Here is a 20,186-nt window from a genome sequence, read left to right on the forward strand (position 1 = left end):
CCTTCCAGGAGCCCCCGCCTTCCCCTCCCCTGCCCCTCAATATCCCCCCTCTGGAGCCCCCACTGCTCCCCACTGCCCCTCAATTTCCCCCTCAGGAGCCCCCGCTGTCCCCCCTCACGGTCCCTCAATATCCCCCTCAGCAGCCCCTGCCATCTCCCCATGGTCCCTCAACATCCCTGCCCCCCCCGGAGCCCCCAATACTCCCTCTATCTCCCCATAGCTCATCCTGGTATCTCCCTTGTTGCAATTCCAACAGTCCAAAGGATTTGGGGGGAAAGGGCAGCGAGGTGGGGCAGCCTCCCTGCCTTTTCCAGATTTCCTTAGTCAGGTCCCCCAGGTACAGCCCCATGGTCTCCGGCCTGGCCCGGCCACAATCGGGATAGATCCCTAACGGACACACGCCCTAAGTCCCTGGCTCTGGCCCTCTCCATCCCATTCTCCTCCCCTCCCACAGGTCTGCCCCCTTTGTGTTCTCCAGGCTCTCTTGTCCCTGCTGGGCTCCCTCCCGTCTCAGGACAACCCGCTCCATCCTTGGGATTCTCTTTTCCTTGCCCTCTCCCGATATCCCCTTTAACTAACCCCCCAGTCAGGTCTCTCTTCCCACCCAGGGTCTCCCTCTTTCTCTACCTCCCCCTCTTAAATCTACCTCCCAGCCCTCCTTCGGGTGTCCCTTCCCCAGATTGGAGTTCCCCCCTTTCTCCTCCTCCTTGTGACCCCCACCTTATCCACTCTGCCCCCAGCACTCTCCCTGCTTGACATCCCCTCTTCTGCCCCAGGACTTTCCCCCATTGCAGAGTGACCTCAGCTCTTAGCTCACCAGCTCCCACCCACTTCCCCAGTCTGCACCACTGGGAGCATCGCCCCTTGCATAACCTCAGACCCGAATCCTGGCCCATTCTGCCTCCCCACTCTCCCTTTACATTCCCACATGGACCCATCACTGTCCTGTCCCAACTGTCTTCAGCCCGCACACCTGGCAACTCCTGAGCACCAAACATGTCTTCCCGCAGCAGCCCCTCGTTCCTCTGTGCCCCCAGATCCCAGCGTCACCGCAAGCCCCCAAATACTCACGAATTAATTCTGTGTCCCACCAACCCCACCTCTGCCTGATCACTCCCCTGCCTGGTCACACACCCCGACCGACACACAGCGATGCTGATTTAATTTTCAAGTATAGATGGTTCCTTAAACTCCCATGCGGAGTGAGATCAGGCCCACGGCGCCAGGAAGGGCTCTCAGGACTTTTGGTATTTTCAAAGACCTGTAACTCTCGAGTGCTTTGAAAGCGAAGTCACTGGGGTCCTCTGCTAACCCTGTGTTCCTAGCATGGGCAGCAGATGAAGCTTCCCCTTGGGGAGACTAGACACCCCTGACTCGCCCCTTCAGGACGAGGCCCCACCCCCGCTTGCTGCTCTCAGCCCCCCAGTGTCCCCGGCCAGAGTGCCGGGGGTGGGGCTGAGAGCCGACCACCTCCCCACTATGGCCCTGGCCAGGGTGGAGGGGGCCTGAGAGACTCCAAAATAATAATAATAATAAGAAAGTGTCTCCAAAATAATTCCTGCAGCAGATCTTCTCGAAAAACTTCTCATCTTGAGTTAAAAGTTGCCAGTGATGGAGTAAGTCATTCCGATTGTTAATTACTCTCGCCCCCATTAAAAAGCCCAGAGCCCCCACAACCTAGGTGCTCCAGGGGAGTGTGTATAAGTGACTGGAGCACTCAGGAGGACTCAGACACTGATTTCGGGGGTCTAGGGTGGCTCATGACAAGAGGTTTGAGTCTGGTGGTGCATCCTAGAGTCCCGAGCCAGAAGCAGAGATCAGACTTTAACCAGTCCCAGCTGGCTCACAAACACGTGGGGGGACTCGGCAGTTGGATCTACTCATGACAGACCCCTGGCTGCACAGTGGGTGACAGGGTCACGTTGTAACAATCTCCCCCTGGTCTCTAAGAGCCAGCGTTTGGCTTAAACACAAAAGCAGGAGGTTTAAGAGCCTTTCCTATGTTTTTGTTAGCATTAACTCCAACTCTGGATCGTCTTGATGTCCACAGACCTATCCAGTCCAAATCTGCAGGGCTGAGGGGGAGATGGAGTCAAAGCTGAGGTCCAGCTGATGCCCCTTGCTCCATGTTTTTCTAAGAGCAATACAAATCAGATGCACAGAGTGTCAGATCCAACTGACTGGGAGTTTATTAAAAGACAAAAGTATTTCTCTAAGATATCAGTAATGATGAAACTGCAAGCAGTGAATACCCAGAGCAAAGAGATGCCACTGCATGGATTACGGACTGTGGAATATAGAGCGAATCAGTCGCACTTGGCTGGCGAGTGGCATCATATGAGCCAATCATCCTCAGAGCCCCACACAACGCGATTACAATCCGCAAATTCCAAATTAGTCTGAGTGATGTTGGTGATTCCCAGACCCCAGGCCAACCTAAACTCTGCATCAAACAAGCAAATCAGCACCAAAAACACCATCATCAGCAGCTCAAACTGCAGCTTGGGGCCATAAGAAAAATCTCACAGACATCAGTGATTTAACTATTAAGCCTCTGAAACGGGTTTAGCAGCCAGATGCTTCCAAACCCTACTCAGGGTACAACTGAGTTACAGGCTAATAACAGCGCCTAGTGTAAGGACGGCAGATGAAGAAAAGAATCTTTAGCTAACCTCTGCTAAGAGACTAGTTAAATGGATGTGCCTGGAAGGACAGATTCAGGATTGAATCAATGGAGCTAGGTCCATTTACACCAGCTGGGGATCTGTGCTAAGGGGTTTCTAATCGAGTCTGTTTCCCTCAGGCAGAGTTGAGTTGAGAGCTGAGTCCATGGTAGCAGAGCAGGTTCCAGGTCTCAGGTAGGTCTCTTACTGCTCAGAAGTCTATTTTTAATGGTTTCCTTTCAATTAATTGTCTTCACATGCTCGGGGTGGAACAGGTCTATCCCAGCATTTAATGGCAAAGGGAAAAGGACTCAGGGAAAGAACAAAAGCTGGAAGGAGCTGGTTCTGGGTTCACTGTTTTCTGATCACACGTCTGCACGGTTATAACAGCTCTGCTGGTTTCTCACGGTCCGACTCTGCACCGGTTTACACGGCACGCAATAGGCCACATTCTCAGCTGGTGTCAATCGCTCCATGGGACTCAAGGAATCTCCACTGATTTATACAGAGAAAGTTAAAGTATATTTTAAAAAATCTTGCCTGATGGTTTTCGTTAACATAGATCAGGGCTTTTTGAGCCGGTATTTGCCCTGCTGCTGCCCCTCAACTTTCCCATCGGGGGCCTGGCTTAAAAAAAATTGTGGGACCAGGGACCTGAACCCCCGTTTTGCCTGGCCCCCCGCACTGGAAATACGTCTTTGTTTTTTAATATTTTTTTCCTTCGTTGCGTTAGCTCTGAGTACAGAAGAATCGGCCATTGTCTTCTGGTTGGCTCCAAGCTCCATCTGCCGGAGGCGTGTATCCAGCTTATTGGCCTTTTGTTGCTGTTATTCACTTGTTCCCTCTTCTCTGTCCAATGCCTGGGTCAGGACTCTTTGGGCGTCTTCAGCGACGTCGTCCAAGCCATTCAGCATTCTGTGAGCCACGGGGAAAGACCTCTGTGCAGTAAATACGGTCCCGGCCACCGGTATCATGCTGACAAAATGTTTAACTACCATTAGACCCGCCCCTGTAGCCTTAGTCAGCTGCTCCTCTGCCATTTCTTTTGAGATCTCTTTGGCCAATGGGGACTTGATCACGTCCTTCTGCTCAGCGACAGACTTCTCAGCTTGGATAGCGAGTGCATTGAGGGAAATGCCATCTAGCCCAAAGCTCTCCCAATACTGTCTCATGTTATCCACCAGGATGCCAACGTCGCACTTAAGCAAGAGAGCCAGGAGAGGAATAGCTGCAATGTTGCACGACTTCAGACGTTATTTTAAATTAATCAGTCACAGAGGTTTCGTGTGTTCATAAACAATGTGCATTGCTTTTCGAAAAAGGGAACACTAATTTACTTTGTGTGATCTCCATAACAATAGACATGTTTATGAAATGTCACCAACTTTAAAAAATATGTTTCCAAAGATTTTAGGCATAACAAAGGATTTTATATCTTACTAAGGTACTGATTTTGCTGGAGGGTTCTCTTAAAACCAGTTCATCAGATAGTCAGAAGTAAAGAAAGGGAAACTCTTTGTCCAGCTATCTGGAAAGAAAGGGGTGTTGTCCCTTTAAGGGCTCTCTTCAATAGGGGGAGGGGGGTGAAGGGAGAAAGGGATGGACAGAAAGGATGGGAAGACTTTGGAAGCAATTTTTTTTTACTATAGTAATTAAAATTAAAGTGTGTATTTTCGATAAGGGTGGTCTTCTGAAGGATTTATTTAAAAACTATATTTTTGAAGATCCAAGCATTTAAGGCTAAAGATGATTGCGTATCTAAAATCTATGCAAGGATTTTTTAGAGTTGTGATTTTTATAATCTTCAACTCACTAATGAAATATTTGTGAAGCAAATTTAAAACTAAGTGTAGTAAGATGAGACCCTGAAACATAAACCCTTGGTATCAGAGGCCCGGTATGAGACCTGAGGCCTGAACTGAAGTAATGGTCAAGACTTTGCGAACATAAAGCCAAGTTAAGCTCGGAGCCAGAGGCAGGCCCTGCTCACAGAAGTTGGCAGGAAGAGGGCTGCTAAAAGTAAGAACACACATGTAAGCAGAGTCAGGATGAGCCACACCCTGACATCTGGTGGTGAGGTGTGGCAAGTTGTGGAAAAGAACTTTAGGGGCTGATCTCATTTGCATAGACACACCCACCCTGCCTAGAATGAGGCCATAGCTGCCCAAATGGTCACTTTGGCTGCTGTGGGATCCCCAGTGTCTCTGTTATTGGGGCAGGAAGAATAAATTGTTATTACCCTGATTATGGGAACTGTGCTTGGAACTGTACTTGGCCTTTTGTTATGATGGAGGGACACACCATCAACTAAGTAGCACTCGCTAGGCAAGGGACATGGGTTCCAAAACTCTGTGACTTGAGAGTGGCTTGAGATAGGTATTAGTACCTGGTGGTGTGGGACCTTTGTGAGGGTTTGAAACACCAATTGCATCTCTGTCTCTCTCCACTGGGGAACGTCAGAGCTAATTTTGGGTCTATTAAGAGTCTTGCTACAGGTAGGTTTCAGAGTAACAGCCGTGTTAGTCTGTATCCGCAAAAAGAAAAGGAGGACTTGTGGCACCTTAGAGACTAACCAATTTATTTGAGCATAAGCTTTTGTGAGCTACAGCTCACTTCATCGGATGCATACTGTGGAAAGTGTAGAAGATCTTTTTATACACACAAAGCATGAAAAAATATCTCACCCCACTCTCCTGCTGGTAATAGCTTATCTAAAGTGACCACTCTCCTTACAATGACAGGTTTCAGAGTAACAGCCATGTTAGTCTGTATTCGCAAAAAGAAAAGGAGGACTTGTGGCACCTTAGAGACTAACCAATTTATTTGAGCATAAGCTTTTGTGAGCTACAGCTCACTTCATCGGATGCATACTGTGGAAAGTGTAGAAGATCTTTTTATACACACAAAGCATGAAAAAATATCTCACCCCACTCTCCTGCTGGTAATAGCTTATCTAAAGTGACCACTCTCCTTACAATGACAGGTTTCAGAGTAACAGCCATGTTAGTCTGTATTCGCAAAAAGAAAAGGAGGACTTGTGGCACCTTAGAGACTAACCAATTTATTTGAGCATAAGCTTTCGTGAGCTACAGCTCACTTGCATCCGATGAAGTGAGCTGTAGCTCACGAAAGCTTATGCTCAAATAAATTGGTTAGTCTCTAAGGTGCCACAAGTCCTCCTTTTCTTCTTTCTCCTTACAATGTGTATGAAATCAAGTTGGGCCATTTCCACCACAAATCCAGGTCCCCCCCCCAAACCCACTCTCCTGTTGGTAATAGCTTATCTAAAGTGATCACTCTCCTTACAATGTGTATGATAATCAAGGTGGGCCATTTCCAGCACAAATCCAGGGTTTAACAAGAACGTCTGGGGGGGGGGGTAGGAAAAAACAAGGGGAAATAGGTTACCTTGCATAATGACTTAGCCACTCACAGTCTCTATTCAAGCCTAAGTTAATTGTATCCAGTTTGCAAATGAATTCCAATTCAACAGTTTCTCCCTGGAGTCTGGATTTGAAGTTTTTTTGTTGTAAAATTGCAACTTTCATGTCTGTAATCGCGTGACCAGAGAGATTGAAGTGTTCTCCGACATTCATAAACCAGTCGGAGAACACTTCAATCTCTCTGGTCACACGATTACAGACATGAAAGTAGCAAAATTACAACAGGAAAACTTCAAATCCAGACTCCAGCGAGAGACTGTTGAATTGGAATTCATTTGCAAATTGGATACAATTAACTTAGGCTTGAATAGAGACTGGGAGTGGCTAAGTCATTATGCAAGGTAACCTATTTCCCCTTTTTTTTCCCTATCAACTCCCCCCCCCCCCCCGCTTCCTCAGACGTTCTTGTTAAACCCCGGATTTGTGCTGGAAATGGCCCACCTTGATTATCATACACATTGTAAGGAGAGTGATCACTTTAGATAAGCTATTACCAACAGGAGAGTGGGTTTGTGTGTGTGGTTTGGGGGTGGGGGTGGGGAGAAAACCTGGATTTGTGCTGGAAATGGCCCACCTTGATTATCATACACATTGTAAGGAGAGTGATCACTTTACATAAGCTATTACCAGCAGGAGAGTGGGGTGGGGGGAGAGAAAACCTTTTGTAGTGATAATCACCCATTTTTTCATGGTTTGTGTGTATAAAAACGTCTTCTGTACTTTCCACAGTATGCATCCGATGAAGTGAGCTGTAGCTCACGAAAGCTCATGCTCAAATAAATTGGTTGGTCTCTAAGGTGCCACAAGTCCTCCTGTTCTTTTTGCTACAGGTGCTGTGCTGAATTCACTTTGGCCTTATGGTGCACCAGCACTAAGGCTCCCACTACTCTGAGCTGAAATCACTGAGCGCTGTGTCGAGCAGTGGGGAGCCGGAAGATCTAGAGTGCAGTGGTGCTGTTCGTGGATAGGCTGGCGGAGCGTTCGTGAGACGCTGAGCAGAGCCATTTGTGAGAGAGCCGAGCGGAGCGTTCGTGAGACGCTGAGCTGTGCAGAGCGGAGCCGTTCGTGAGACAGCGGAGCGGAGCCCTGTGGGGCAGTCAGCTTCAGGACACGTAAGGTGCCCCTTACCTCTTTCCCCCCACACACAGGCACATTTTTAGCCAGACTGGGGAGTAACACTCTGCAGATGAACTTTTGAACTCTGGGGCTGGACTTTTTGGATTTTGGGTGATTTGAGGATTGCTGGACTCAAGAGACATTTGGGTTCTGGGACTCAAGAACCCGAGGGAAAGGATGTGGCCCAATTTTCTGGGGTGGGTCTTTGCTCATGGTTTGGTTAATGAACACTAGTTGTGGTGTTTTCCCAATTTAATGCTGATGTCGTTTACCTCATGTTATTAAAGATTCTCTACTACACCGAGACTCCGTGCTTGCGAGAGGGGAAGTGTTGCCTCTTTGAGGCGCCCAGGGGGTGTGTAAGATTTTCCCAGGTCACTGGGTGGGGGCTCGAGCCAGTTTTGCATTTGCTTGGATGAGAGGGAACCCCTGCATGCTGAACCCGGCCCTTGCTGCTATCAGCTTGGCCTGGCAGAAGGGTTACACACATATGAACACTAATGAGATGAGCGTGTGCCAGGATGGCACCAGAACACCCCGGTATGAACACATCCCACAGAGATAACAAGGAACAGGCTGAGCCATCCTCAAGACAGGGTCAGAAGGACAATATGATGGATAGAGTTGTTTGTTCGAACCAACCTGTACCAGGGGAGAGGCAGCGCCCTAATGCGTAGAGGGGTTGTACCTCAATGCGTCATGAGTGATGTGTAACCTGATTGCACCTGTGTATGAGAATGCATCCCTGAGGGGTTGTCTTTGTCTGGCCTCGGGGACAATGGAGAGTCCTGCCACGGACTGAGCCTGTCCATTGTTGGGGGCAAATATTCGTAGTATGTTCGGTAGAGTCTGCGGGGAACTATCACTGGGCTTCGTTTGACAATAAACCTGGCCGGGTGCCTTCGTACCTTATCGGAGTCTGTGGTCATTGGGGGTTCTCTCGGGGTCTGCGGTGCCAGCGATCTGCGGAGCCGGGGCAGCACACGGAGGGAACACGCGCACACAGCCGACTGTTGGAGCAGAGCAGAGCAGAGCGCCACGCCGGTGACGTCTGACAACATAAGGTCCTGTAGACCAACATGTTCTGAGTAAATATGACAGTGATGCCCAGCTGGTTTGGTCAGTAAACGCAGAAACTGACTGTATATTCCTGGCTTTTTGCAAATGCCTGTGAAATGGCTTCATTCCTGCTTGAATGTCTCTTTAACAGTTTCAGTGTTGTGCTAATAGGGCTGGCAGGCCGGAGGCTTCTTCACTTTCAAGTTACTAAATCCCCTCTGGAGTAACAGTCACCAGGCTGCAGCAGCCAGCTGTGGGAGCCTGCAGGAAGGGTGAGAACAGGGATAGGAGAGCCGGCGAGAGGGGGACACTAAGACCCAGTGGTGCCCCAAATGTTCAGGTGCCCTACACAGCTGCGTATTCTGCCTATGCCTAAGGGCGGCCATGGTCATGGAGCAGAAACAGGACAACAGCCGGAAAACAGGAGTTTGCAGCGTTGTTGTAGCCGTTTGGGCCCCGGGATATTAGAGAGACAAGGTGGGGGGGGGAAAGCTTTTATTGGACCAGCTTCTGCTGGGGAGAGACACGAGCTCTCGAGCTCCGCTGACCCGCAGCAGAGCTCGGTGTCGCTCGGAAGCTCGTCTCTTCCCCCCACCTGGTGTCTCTAGAAAACAGAGCTGGAATTCAAAGGAATTTTGTGTGATGGCAAAAGCTTAAAAGTGGAGGCCTCCAGGCTCTGTGCTAGACCCAGCGTTCACGGTACTCAGATGATCTGACGGGGGGTGAGCGAGGAGGTGGTGAAATCTGCAGAGAAGGCAACGTATTGAGGTTAGTCGGGAACTTGAGGGAGCTCGAACGGAGCTGGGTCAATGGACAACGCGATGGCAGATGAATTTTGGTCAATGAGTTTTGGTCAATGCAAAGTAACGCACATGGGCAGGGCCGGGGTCTGAAGCCTCCGAGACCTGACAGGTTCTAACTGAAACGGGCTGATCCAGGGAAGGGACCGGAGCGTCCCCGTAAGAGGCTCAATGGACACCTCAGCTCGCTGCAGAAGAGGAAAGCGAAGAAGCCGTTGGGCCGCCCAAGGGGGTGGAGATAATGTGGAAACACTGTAGGGCCCCTCTGCAGATTGGCAGGATGCTCTGACCCTGGCGCCCCACAGGCCGTGCCTGTCGCCCCATGTCAGAAGGGACGGTGCAGACCTGGAGCAAACATGGACAAGGGAGTGAAAACTCAGCCACAGCTCCATTGGAGTCAATGGGACAGATCCCAGCCAGTTTACACCAGTGTAACTGTTGAAGTCAAAAAGAAAAGGTGGACTTGTGGCACCTTAGAGACTAACCATAAAAGCATAAGCATAAGCTTTCAAGAGCTACAGCTCACTTCATCGGAAAGCTCACGAAAGCTTATGCTCAAATAAATTGGTTAGTCTCTAAGGTGCCACAAGTCCTCATTTTCTTTTTGCGAATACAGACTAACACGGCTGCTACTCTGAAACCTGTTGAAGTCAATGGACCCATAGGCTTGCTGGGGCCCTGGCCGTCTGGCAATAAGCACACAGGCTGCAGCTGACTTGCTGTTTAACTGTTTCCTTCCACATTGAAGCGATTTGGTGTAACAGGATGTGAGGCAGGGGCAGGTCATGTCCCCGTGACTGTCTCTGGCTCCATTTGACATCTGCGCTTTGCTGGTCACCACGATTGTGTCCGAAGCCATGACTATGACGCGGATTGCCCCGCGGAGCGCCCTTCTCCGGTGTCTCGGAGACCCCGCTCTGCTACGGCGAGGCGTGTCTGGGCCATGCGGGAGCTGGGAGAAATTTTCCAACTGAAACTTTTCTCCACTGAAAAATGCAGCTTTGGGGCGACTGAAACGTTTCACGAATTTGTGTCGATTTCGCTGCATTGCTTCAGCCGGAAAAAACCCCAAACCAACACCCCGACAAAGGGAGACGTTTTGTCTGGACATTTCTAGAATTAAACCTTTTAATTTTTTTCAACTCAAAGTGTCTTTTCATTTCAAAGTTGACGGCACTTTTCCTTTTGAAACCAATTTAGAAATGTTTCCGAATGCTTGAAAATGAACCAAAACCATTTTTCGTTCGGCTTTGCAGTTGGACGAGAATTTTGGGCCAACCCAAAACGATTTCCCCCCCAATCTTTTGGAACTGCCAGTGAAGCACAGAATTGGTTATTTGTGCGGCTCCATTGCCTAGTGCTCCCCTGCCCAAATTTCGGCTGGGATTCCCTTTCCCGCCTCATTTCGGTCTTGACTCTCTCCTCCTCCCCCCGGCAGAGCTCGCTGTGTCAGCCGGGAGAAGGCCCCGTTCGGCTCCGAGCCCAGCCCCGTGGGCCTCCCAGCACCAGGACGGTTTCCTTCCTCCTCTGCCTTCTCCCTGCTCTCCTAGCTACGAGTGCACCAGGTGAGTCACCCGCTGCTGTGGCCGTCTAACCCCGCCTGGGCTTGGACCCTTTATACCCCCCGGACCCCCAGTCAGGGGAACATCCAGCATGTGCAGGGAGGGGGGATTAGCTCTGTGTGGGGTACAGGGCCCTGTCTACACTACGGCTGCTGTCGTGTCCCAGCGCTGTAGCTGGGCCGGCAGAGCCCCGTAGTGAAGATGCCGCCTGTCCCAATGGACGGGGTTTTCCATCCCTGTGGGAACTCCCCTCCCCGAGCGAGGGAAGGATTCACCCATCGACCTGCGTCTACTCCAGGGGTTGGGTCGGCCTCAGTGCGGTGCTCAGGGTGTGGATCCCTCCCCGCCCCTGGCCTCTGTAGCTTTAACAGCCTGAACTTTAAGTGTAGACCAGGCCTGAGGGTGTCCGGGGGCTGCTGGCCCCTCACTGAAACGTGGTGCTGGGTTTTTGGTCAGCCCTCTCCCAGTAGCAAAAGAAAGGGGACGGGTCGAAGAGGAGGACAATCCCCAGGGCCAATGGGGAGCGGGCATCGCTGCAGGTCGACCTGATTGACAGGGAAGCTGGCCAGTGAGGGAGTCAGGAGCCCAGGGCCCATCCTCCATGTGAGCTGGGGCTGGCTGAGGCAGGGGAGGGCAGAGTTAAGGGGAGAGCAGCAGGTCGAGCTGGGCTGGGGCACAGGAAAGGGAGCCGGGAGCCGGGGCAGCGCAGACCAGTCGCGCTGATGGCGAGCCAGGGCTGAGCTGCAGGGGGAGCCGTGGGCCCAGAGCCGGGACAGCGGGCCCTGGCCCAGCCCCACGTGACACCGGCGCCGCATGGGGACCTGGGCAGAGGGCCCAGCGCAGGGAGACGTCACCCGGCACGAGGCCTTGCAGGCCGGACTCACAGGGGCGGTGTGACCGAAACGGGGGGGTGATGCTGTGCCCCCTAGTGCCTGAGGGCGGGGGGGGGCACTGCCAGAGCGGAGTCTGACCCCCGGCGTCACTGCAGTGTGGCCAGAGCCTGGGACGGGCGAGCTGACAGCCATGGTGTAAGTAACGCCGTGTCTACACGGACGCAAGGTCACCCGCGCGACCCCCAGTTGTGATGTCACTGGGGTAGGGCCTGTACGTCGGCGGGCGCAAGGCAGGGGTGTGGACACGGACATAGTTAGGTCCCCCTGAGCTGCCTCACGTTGACCTAAGTCTGTCGTGCAGAGCAGGAGGAGCAGGGAGCGTGAGGAGCAGGATCAGCCCCGTTTAGATGAGCACGGGATGCCGGCCGCGATGCCACAGCGTGGCAGCTTGTGACCCCCACATAATAACCTTGTGACCCCCTGAGGGGTCGTGACCCCCAGTTTGAGACTCCCTGTGCTAGACCCCATTCCCCTGTGAGAGTCAGGGCTAGAATCCAGGAGTCCAGGCTCCTAGCCCCACCTGCTCCAATCGCTAGACCTTACTTCCCTCTCAGAGCTGAGGGTAGAACCCAGGAGTCCTGGCTCCCAGCCCCGCTGCTGTAACCACTAGCCCCCACTCCCCACAGAGAGCCAGGGAAAGAACCCAGGAGCCTTGGCTCCCTTGCCCTTCCCTGCTCTAACCACTAGATCCCACTCCCCTCCCAGAGCAGGGGATGGAACCCAGGGGTCCTGGCACCCTCGCTCCCTTCTCTCCCCATTAGCCATCACTTCCCTGTTCTAATCCGGCCTTCCAGCTTCCCCACAGCCAGGCCGGGGGGGGGTGAGGTAGGAAGAGAATAAAAGGAACACTGGTGTCCGGGCCTCACACCTGGACTGCGTAGTGATCGGCCCGCTTCCGGCAGCACCGCCGGATCCACACCCAGTACAGCAGCACCATGCCAGCCCAGTAGCCCAGGTAGACGCCCACCCCGATGACCAGGTATCTCAGCTCGGCCTGCTTGACCAGGCGGGTCCATTTGGCCAGGGCCTCTTGGTAGATGGTGTAGCCCAGCCCCGCCAGCAGCAGGAACCCCCAGATGGAGACGGGCAGCAGGGGCATCAAGTTGCCCACCATCTTCTTCCTCCCGGAGGTGCCCCAGCTGCTCTTGTTCATGGTGACGATGGCGAAGTACTTGGCCGGCAGGAGGCCGCCCATGTAGAGCAGGGCGTAGAGGCTCATGAAGAGCATGCGGGGGCTGCCCCGCAGCCAGCAGGCGTAGAGCGCCTTGATGCAGGCCACCAGCTGGACGCAGAGCAGGACCCACAGCACGTCCCACAGGCTGCCGCCATAGAAGAGGCGCAGGACGGTGGCCGTCACGAAGAAGGGGAAGACGCCGGCCACCACGGCCTCGTAGGTCATCCACAGGTGGTGCTGGTGCCACCAGAGGGCGTTGTAGAGCCACTCGCGGAAGTAGGACTTGGTCCAGCGGGTCTGCTGGGCCAGCCAGCGCAGGAACTGGGCGGGGGTCTCTGAGTAGCAGCGGGAGCGGGCCGTGTACCTGGAGGGGGGCAGGCGGGGGGCTTAGCTAATGCAGAGCTGGGGTTGGAACCCAGGAGTCCTGACTCCCAGTCCCCCTGCTCTGCCCGCTAGCCCCACTCCCCTCCCAGAGCCGGAAATAGAACCCAGGTGTCCTGGCTCCTATCGCCCTGCTCTAACCACTAGCCCCCGCTCCCCTCCCAGAGCTGGGGAGAGAACCCAGGAATCCTGGCTCCCAACCCCTCCTGCTCTAACCGCTAGCCCCCGCTCCCCTCCCAGAGCCAGGGAGAGAACCCAGGAGTCCTGGCTCCCAACCCCCCCTTCTCTAACCGCTAGCCCCCACTCCCCTTCCAGAGCCAGGGAGAGAACCCAGGAGTCCTGGCTCCCATTCCCCCCGGCTCTAACCACTAGCCCCCGCTCCCCTCCCAGAGCTGGGGAGAGAACCCAGGAGTCCGGGCCCCCAGCCCCCAGGAGGGCCGGGCCCAGCTGGGCCGTGCACTCACTTGGTGGCGTAGCCCATGCTCAGCATGCGGTTGGTGAGGTGCCGGTCGTCGCCGAAGGTGCAGTGGGTGCCCAGGAATTTCTGGTGGTACCAGGACTCCAGGAACTGCTGCAGGAGGTCGTTCCGGTACAGGCCTGCAGGGGGCAGCAGGCAGCGCAGGGTCAGCAAAGCCGGAATTCCCAGCGCTCCCTTCCCGGCCCCTCCTCGAGCCGGGATAGAGCCCCCTGCTCTAGCCACTGGACCCCACTCCCCTCCCAGAGCCAGGGAGAGACCCAGGAGTCCTGACACCCAGCCCCCCTGCTCTAGCCACTGGACCCCACTCCCCTCCCAGAGATGGGGAGACCCCAGGAGTCCTAACACCCAGCCCCCCTGCTCTAGCCAACAGACCCCACTCCCCTCCCAGAGATGGGGAGACCCCAGGAGTCCTGACACCCAGCCCCCCTGCTCTAGCCACTGGACCCCACTCCCCTCCCAGAGACGGGGAGACCCCAGGAGTCCTAACACCCAGCCCCCCTGCTCTAGCCAACAGACCCCACTCCCCTCCCAGAGACGGGGAGACCCCAGGAGCCCTGACACCCAGCCCCCCTGCTCGAGCCAATGGACCCCACTCCCCTCCCAGAGACAGGGAGACCCCAGGAGTCCTGACACCCAGCCCCCCTGCTCTAGCCACTGGACGCCACTCCCCTCCCAGAGACGGGGAGAGAACCCAGGAGTCCTGGCTCCCAGCCCCCCTGCTCTAGCCACTAGACCCCACTCCCCTCCCAGAGCCAGGGAGAGACCCTGGAGTCCTGACACCCAGCCCCCCTGCTCTAGCCACTAGACCCCACTCCCCTCCCAGAGACGGGGAGACCCCAGGAGTCCTGACACCCAGCCCCCCTGCTCTAGCCAACAGACCCCACTCCCCTCCCAGAGACGGGGAGACCCCAGGAGTCCTGACACCCAGCCCCCCTTCTCTAGCCACTAGACCCCACTCCCCTCCCAGAGACAGGGAGACCCCAGGAGTCCTGACACCCAGCCCCCCTGCTCTAGCCAACAGACCCCACTCCCCTCCTAGAGATGGGGAGACCCCAGGAGTCCTGACACCCAGCCCCCCTGCTCTAGCCACTAGACCCCACTCCCCTCCCAGATACGGGGAGACCCCAGGAGTCCTGACACCCAGCCCCCCTGCTCTAGCCAATAGACCCCACTTCCCTCCCAGAGCTGGGGAGAGAACCCAGGAATCCTGACACCCAGCCCCCCTGCTCAGCCTCCCCTGCTCTAACCACTAGCCCCCACTCCCTTCCCAGAGCGTGGGAGAACCCAGGCGTCCTGGCAGGCTCACCCAGGGGCCCGCTGATGCAGGAGACGCAGTCGAAGTAGGACTGGCAGGCGCGCTCCACGTTGAAGGCCATCCAGTAGCGCAGGCTGCTCATGAAGCTGATGAAGGAGTCGGAGACGTTCAGGATCCGCACGTCGCCCCCCACGGCTCCGTAGCGCTTGTTGGCCTCCAACACCTTCACCATCTCCACCGTGGCACTGGGGTCCAGCTTGGTGTCTGAGTCGCACACCTGGGGGCGGCCGAGGAGGGGGTGTTACTTGCGGAGACCCCCCGGGGGAGCTGTGCTGAGCCCTATGCCCAGTGCATCACTAGGGGGCGCTGTGCTGCAGGGGGCAGGCTGGGGGCTCTCCCCTGGCAGTCAGGACTGTCCCGATGCCCCAGGGTGGCGCTAGGGGGCGCTGTACTGCAGGGGGCGGGGTGGGGGCTCTCGCCTGACAGTCAGGGCTGTCCCGATGCCCCAGGGTGGCGCTAAGGGGCGCTGTGCTGCAGGGGGCAGGCTGGGGGCTCTCCCCTGACAGTCAGGGCTGTCCCGATGCCCCAGGGTGGCGCTAGGGGGCGCTGTGCTGCAGGGGGCAGGGTGGGGGGCTCTCCCCTGACAGTCAGGACTGTCCCGATGCCCCAGGGTGGCGCTAGGGGGCGCTGTACTGCAGGGGGCAGGCTGGGGGCTCTCCCCTGACAGTCAGGGCTGTCCCGATGCCCCAGGGTGGCGCTAGGGGGCGCTGTACTGCAGGGGGCAGGCTGGGGGCTCTCCCCTGACAGTCAGGGCTGTCCCGATGCCCCAGGGTGGTGCTAGAGGGTGCTGTGCTGCAGGGGGCAGGCTGGGGGCTCTCCCCTGACACTCAGGACTGTCCCGATGCCCCAGGGTGGTGCTAGAGGGTGCTGTGCTGCAGGGGGCAGGCTGGGGGGCTCTCCCCTGACAGTCAGGGCTGTCCCGATGCCCCAGGGTGGCGCTAGGGGGTGCTGTGCTGCAGGGGGCAGGGTGGGGGCTCTCCCCTGACAGTCAGGGCTGGCCCGATGCCCCAGGGTGGCGCTAGGGGGTGCTGTGCTGCAGGGGGCAGGGTGGGGGGCTCTCCCCTGACAGTCAGGACTGTCCCGATGCCCCAGGGTGGCGCTAGGGGGCGCTGTACTGCAGGGGGCAGGCTGGGGGCTCTCCCCTGACAGTCAGGACTGTCCCGATGCCCCAGGGCGGCGCTAGGGGGCGCTGTGCTGCAGGGGGCAGGGTGGGGAGTTCTCCCCTGGCAGTCAGGGCTGGCCCTCATGCCCAGAACGGCAGTAGGGGGCGCTGTGCTGTGCTGGGGGGTGGGGTAGGGGGAGGGTAGCCAGCTGGTTGCTCCTACCTGGATATAGTCCACCGAGTTGCCCAGCGCCCTGAAGGCCGTGTACATCACCTCCCGCTTCCCGCCCCATCGCTGCATGATGCAGACGCATCGCCTGGACCGGATCAAATCCTCCACCGCCAGCTGGCCCGGGTCCACCATCTCCACCTCGGTGTAGGGCCCAGGCTCCTCCCCTCCTGCCCCCTGGGAGCCGCCGCCCCCCTCCTCGCCCTCCAGCGGGGGCAGCTGGTGGTAATTGTTCTCCCAGACGTAGGTGCCCACGTCCTCGCCGGCGAAGACCTCCTGGAACATGTCCATCATGTAGCGGTCGTCGGGGCTGTTGCCGTCGATCACCATGAGGATCCGCAGCTTCTCTGGGGGGTACAGGGTGGCCCGCACCGACTCCAGGCACTGCCAGAGGTAGGAGGGGTCTTCTTGGTAGGCCGAGATGGTCAACGCCACCGTCTTGGTGTAGCTACAGGCCAAAGACTCCCTCCTCATCCGCCGGTGCTCCAGAGAGGCGAAGAAGCTCTGGATGACCAGGTGGGCGGCGAGGAAGACTCCATAGAGGCCGAAGGCCATGATCCGATACTGGTCGGCCACCAGCTGGATCCCAGCGACGTAAGCCCATGTCAGGACCCCCAAGATGAGCAGGGCAAAGGCGATGGTGAGGATGCGGCGCCCGGCAGAGATGAGGTATTTAGGTGCTTTTCTGGGGTCCATCTCTGCAAGGGACGGGCATGGGGTGAGATGCGGTTGGGTGGGTGTGGACTGGATCCCCGCAGGTCTCAGCAATAGTGGGGATTCACTGCCTGGGGCTGCCCAAACTGGCAGGAGCTCTGGGGCAGGGCCACAAAAATAATTAAACCAGGCTGGGAATAGGGCGTTGTCGGGATGACGGCAACTGGCACCCGAAAAGGTCCGTTTGAATAAATAAACGACCCACACAAGCGTAACACTCCCCCTGTCAGCACCAGGCAGGGAACCGAGGAGCCCTGGCTCCCGGCCCCCACTGCTGTGACCCACCAGACCCCATTCCTCTCCAAGAGCTGGGGATAGAACCCAGGAGTCCTGGCTCCCAGCCTGCCCCCTCTAACCACTAGACCCCACTGACCTTACCTGGTGCTGGGCTCTCTCTCCCGGCTGGTGCTGCAGCTGCCGTTTGTTCTGGTTCCCTTACTCTGTCTGGGGGAGTTTTTGATCAGTGGTCTGGAGATGATGCACACCCTGCGTCTACGTCAGGCTTGGTGGTTCCTCCCCAACTTTAAGTTCATGTCTTTTTCCTCCACCCAGCTTAGCCCCTCCCCATCTGTCTTTCTTTGTTTCTTTGCTGGGGACCAACTGGCTAAGCAGCAGTTCTGCAGAGAAGACCTTGGGCATTACACTGGAAGAGAAGCTGGCTATGAGTCAGCAGTGTGCCCTGACAGCCATGAAGGCCAATGGCACATTGAGCTGTATTTGTAGGAGTGTTGCCAGCAGATCAAGGGAAGTGATTATTCCCCTCTATTCGGCACTGGTGAGACCACACCTGGAGTATTGTGTCCAGTTTTGGTCCCCCCACTACAGAAGGGATGTGGACACATTGGAGAGATTCCAGTGAAGGGCAACAAAAATGATTAGGGGGCTGGGGCACATGATTTACGAGGAGAGGCTGAGGGAACTGGGGTTATTTAGTCTGCAGAAGAGAAGAGTGAGGGGGGATTTGATATCAGCCTTCAACTACCTGAGCGGGGGGAGGGGGGTTCCAAAGAGGATGGAGCTCGGCTGTTCTCAGTGGTGGCAGATGACAGAACGAGGAGCAATGGTCTCAAGTTGCAGTGGAGGAGGTCTAGGTTGGAGATTAGGAAACACTATTTCACTAGGAGGGTGGTGAAGCCCTGGAATGGGTTCCCTAGGGAGGGGGATGGAATCTCCATCCTTAGAGGTTTTTAAGGCCCGGCTTGACAAAGCCCTGGCTGGGATGACTTAATTGGGGTTGGTCCTGCTTTGAGCAGGGGATTGGACTAGATGACCTCCTGATGTCTCTTCCAACCCTGATATTCTATGATTTTATGATTCTATTCTATGATTCTATGATTCTTTTCCCCGCTCCAGCCCTGTTTGTTCCCCCGCATGCTGGTCATTTATTTTCAGTTGTTTCCCTGTGCGCTTGAAATACACAAGGGCCGTGTCTGTTGTTTGGGTCTCTTATTCTCTGAGGGTTCCCGTCCTATGCCCCTTGTACATTAGCACATTCATAGCAAACCAGTATCTATGCCATCTGCTTCTCTCTCTCGACTCCTGGAGATCCTAACTCCTGGATTCTGTCTGGAAGCCCCCTACCCATCTCGGCGATCTCAGGGAACAAACCTTGCCTGGAACGCAATGAAGGCCGAAACACTCTTCTCTGCTCAGTTACTCTATAATTAAATTCCCCCAGCCAGGTGCAGTGTGATGCTTATGAGACCGTTTGACACTGGTATGGGGTGGATAAGAAAATGTGTCACCAATAAATATTTGCAGAAGTCAATGAGGAGGAATTTAGCAAACAGGTCTGGGAGTGGCAGGGGAGCTGTCATAATGAAATCAACCCATCGGCATCCTTAGTTTCCTTAATAGTTTCACCAGACCCCCATCTGGTGTGAATCGGCCATCGCTCCATGGGAGTCAATGGGGCCAGATTCCAGCTGGGGTCAATCGGCCGTAGTTCCTTTGGAGTCACTGGGGCCAGATCCCAGTTGTATGATTTATACCACCTGATGATCTGGCTAAACATCTCTCATGTGGAAAGAGTCGCACCTCTACCCTTGTGACTAAGCTGAGTATCACCTCTTCGCTCTGTGGCACAAACCTGCAGACAGTATGCGACAAATTCAGTAAAACACAAGCTGGTGGGCTGAGAAAGGGTCAGTCTGAATTGTATTTAAAGAGGAAGTGTCCAGGCATGAGGGTCGTGCAATTAATGACATTTCAGGAAATCATTCACGGTTACTCCCAAGGTGTATTTGAATGCGATTCTGTCTTTGGACTATATAGAGAGGAAAGGGGCCGTGCTAGACAGGTTAATGCAGTGGGGGCCAACATGGGCCTGAGAAGGAGCCAGAATTTACCAATGTACATTGCCAAAGAGCCACAGTAATACGCCAGCAGCCCCCCATCAGCTCCCCCGCTCCCGCCCCCAGCGCCTCCCGCTCCCTCCCCGCACCTCCCGATCACCTGTTTTGGAGCATGCAGGAAGCTCTGGGTGGGGAAGGGGGAAGAGCAAGGGCACGGCAGGCTCAGGGAGGGGGCGGGAAGGGGTGAAGTGGGGGCAGAGCCTGTGGCAGAGCCAGGGGTTGAGCAGGGAGCCCCCCCGGCACATTGGAAAGTTGGCGCCTGTCGCTCCAGCCCCGGAGTCGGTGCCTAGACAAGGAGCCGCGTATTAACTTCTGACGAGCCGCGTGTGGCTCCAGAACCACAGGTTGGCCACCCCTGGGTTAGTGCATCTCTTCGATATGTTTTTAAAGCAAATTTTTAACTCAGGTCCTGTAGACTAACATCTTCGGAGTAAATATGACAGTGATGCCCACCTGGTTTTGTCAGTAAATTCAGATACTAACCGTATATACCTGGGGTTTGGCAAATGCCTGTGAAATGGCTTCATTCCCCCTTGAACGGCTCTTTGGCAGCGTCAGTGTTGTGCTGATAGGGCTGGCAGGCTGGAGGCTTTTTCACTTGTAAGTTACGAGATCCCCGCCGGAGAAGACTCGCCAGGCTGCAGCTGCCAGCGGTGGGAGCCTGCAGGAAGGGTCAGACCAGGGATAGGAAGAGCTGGGAGGGTGGACACTAAGCCCCAAATTTCCAGGGGCCCTACACAGCTGCATATTCTGCGTATGCTGAGGACGGCCCTGCTGGAAAACACAGCGCAAACTACGACATTCTTTTCAGGTTCTGGCACCACCCTTGCTCCACCAGCCCCAGTGGGTACTGCCAGTTTCAGGGAGGAGGCTAAGGTGGCTACCGATCTCCTAGCCCCTGTG

The 20,186-nt window shown here is 55.5% G+C and overlaps 1 protein-coding gene and 1 pseudogene across 1 annotated transcript; both read right to left on the minus strand.

Annotated features, from left to right (window-relative positions):
• Positions 1 to 3,490: 3,490 nt before the first annotated feature.
• The window catches only part of LOC141977376 (interferon-inducible GTPase 5-like), a 34,649-nt pseudogene continuing 17,953 nt past the window's right edge, over positions 3,491 to 20,186 (minus strand).
• On the minus strand, positions 12,399 to 16,911 carry LOC141977469 (hyaluronan synthase 1-like). The gene is made up of 4 exons (XM_074938989.1): positions 16,210 to 16,911; positions 14,876 to 15,101; positions 13,556 to 13,688; positions 12,399 to 13,074 (listed from the first exon to the last, which is right to left on the minus strand). Exons 1-4 carry the CDS (start codon positions 16,909 to 16,911, stop codon positions 12,399 to 12,401), a joined length of 1,737 nt encoding a protein of 578 aa, XP_074795090.1.

The sequence above is a fragment of the Natator depressus genome, chromosome 24 (genome assembly GCF_965152275.1).
Source record: "Natator depressus isolate rNatDep1 chromosome 24, rNatDep2.hap1, whole genome shotgun sequence".
Taxonomy (NCBI): domain Eukaryota; kingdom Metazoa; phylum Chordata; order Testudines; family Cheloniidae; genus Natator; species Natator depressus.

Bases quoted from the DNA above. Each gene is read 5' to 3' on its own strand.
- LOC141977469 (XM_074938989.1), bottom strand. From the start codon at position 16,911: ATGGACCCCAGAAAAGCACCTAAATACCTCATCTCTGCCGGGCGCCGC. The intron at 15,102-16,209 runs GTAGGAGCAACC...GGCCGCCCCCAG, and splicing joins ACTCGGTGGACTATATCCAG to GTGTGCGACTCAGACACCAA. The intron at 13,689-14,875 runs GTGAGCCTGCCA...TGCCCCCTGCAG, and splicing joins CTGCATCAGCGGGCCCCTGG to GCCTGTACCGGAACGACCTC.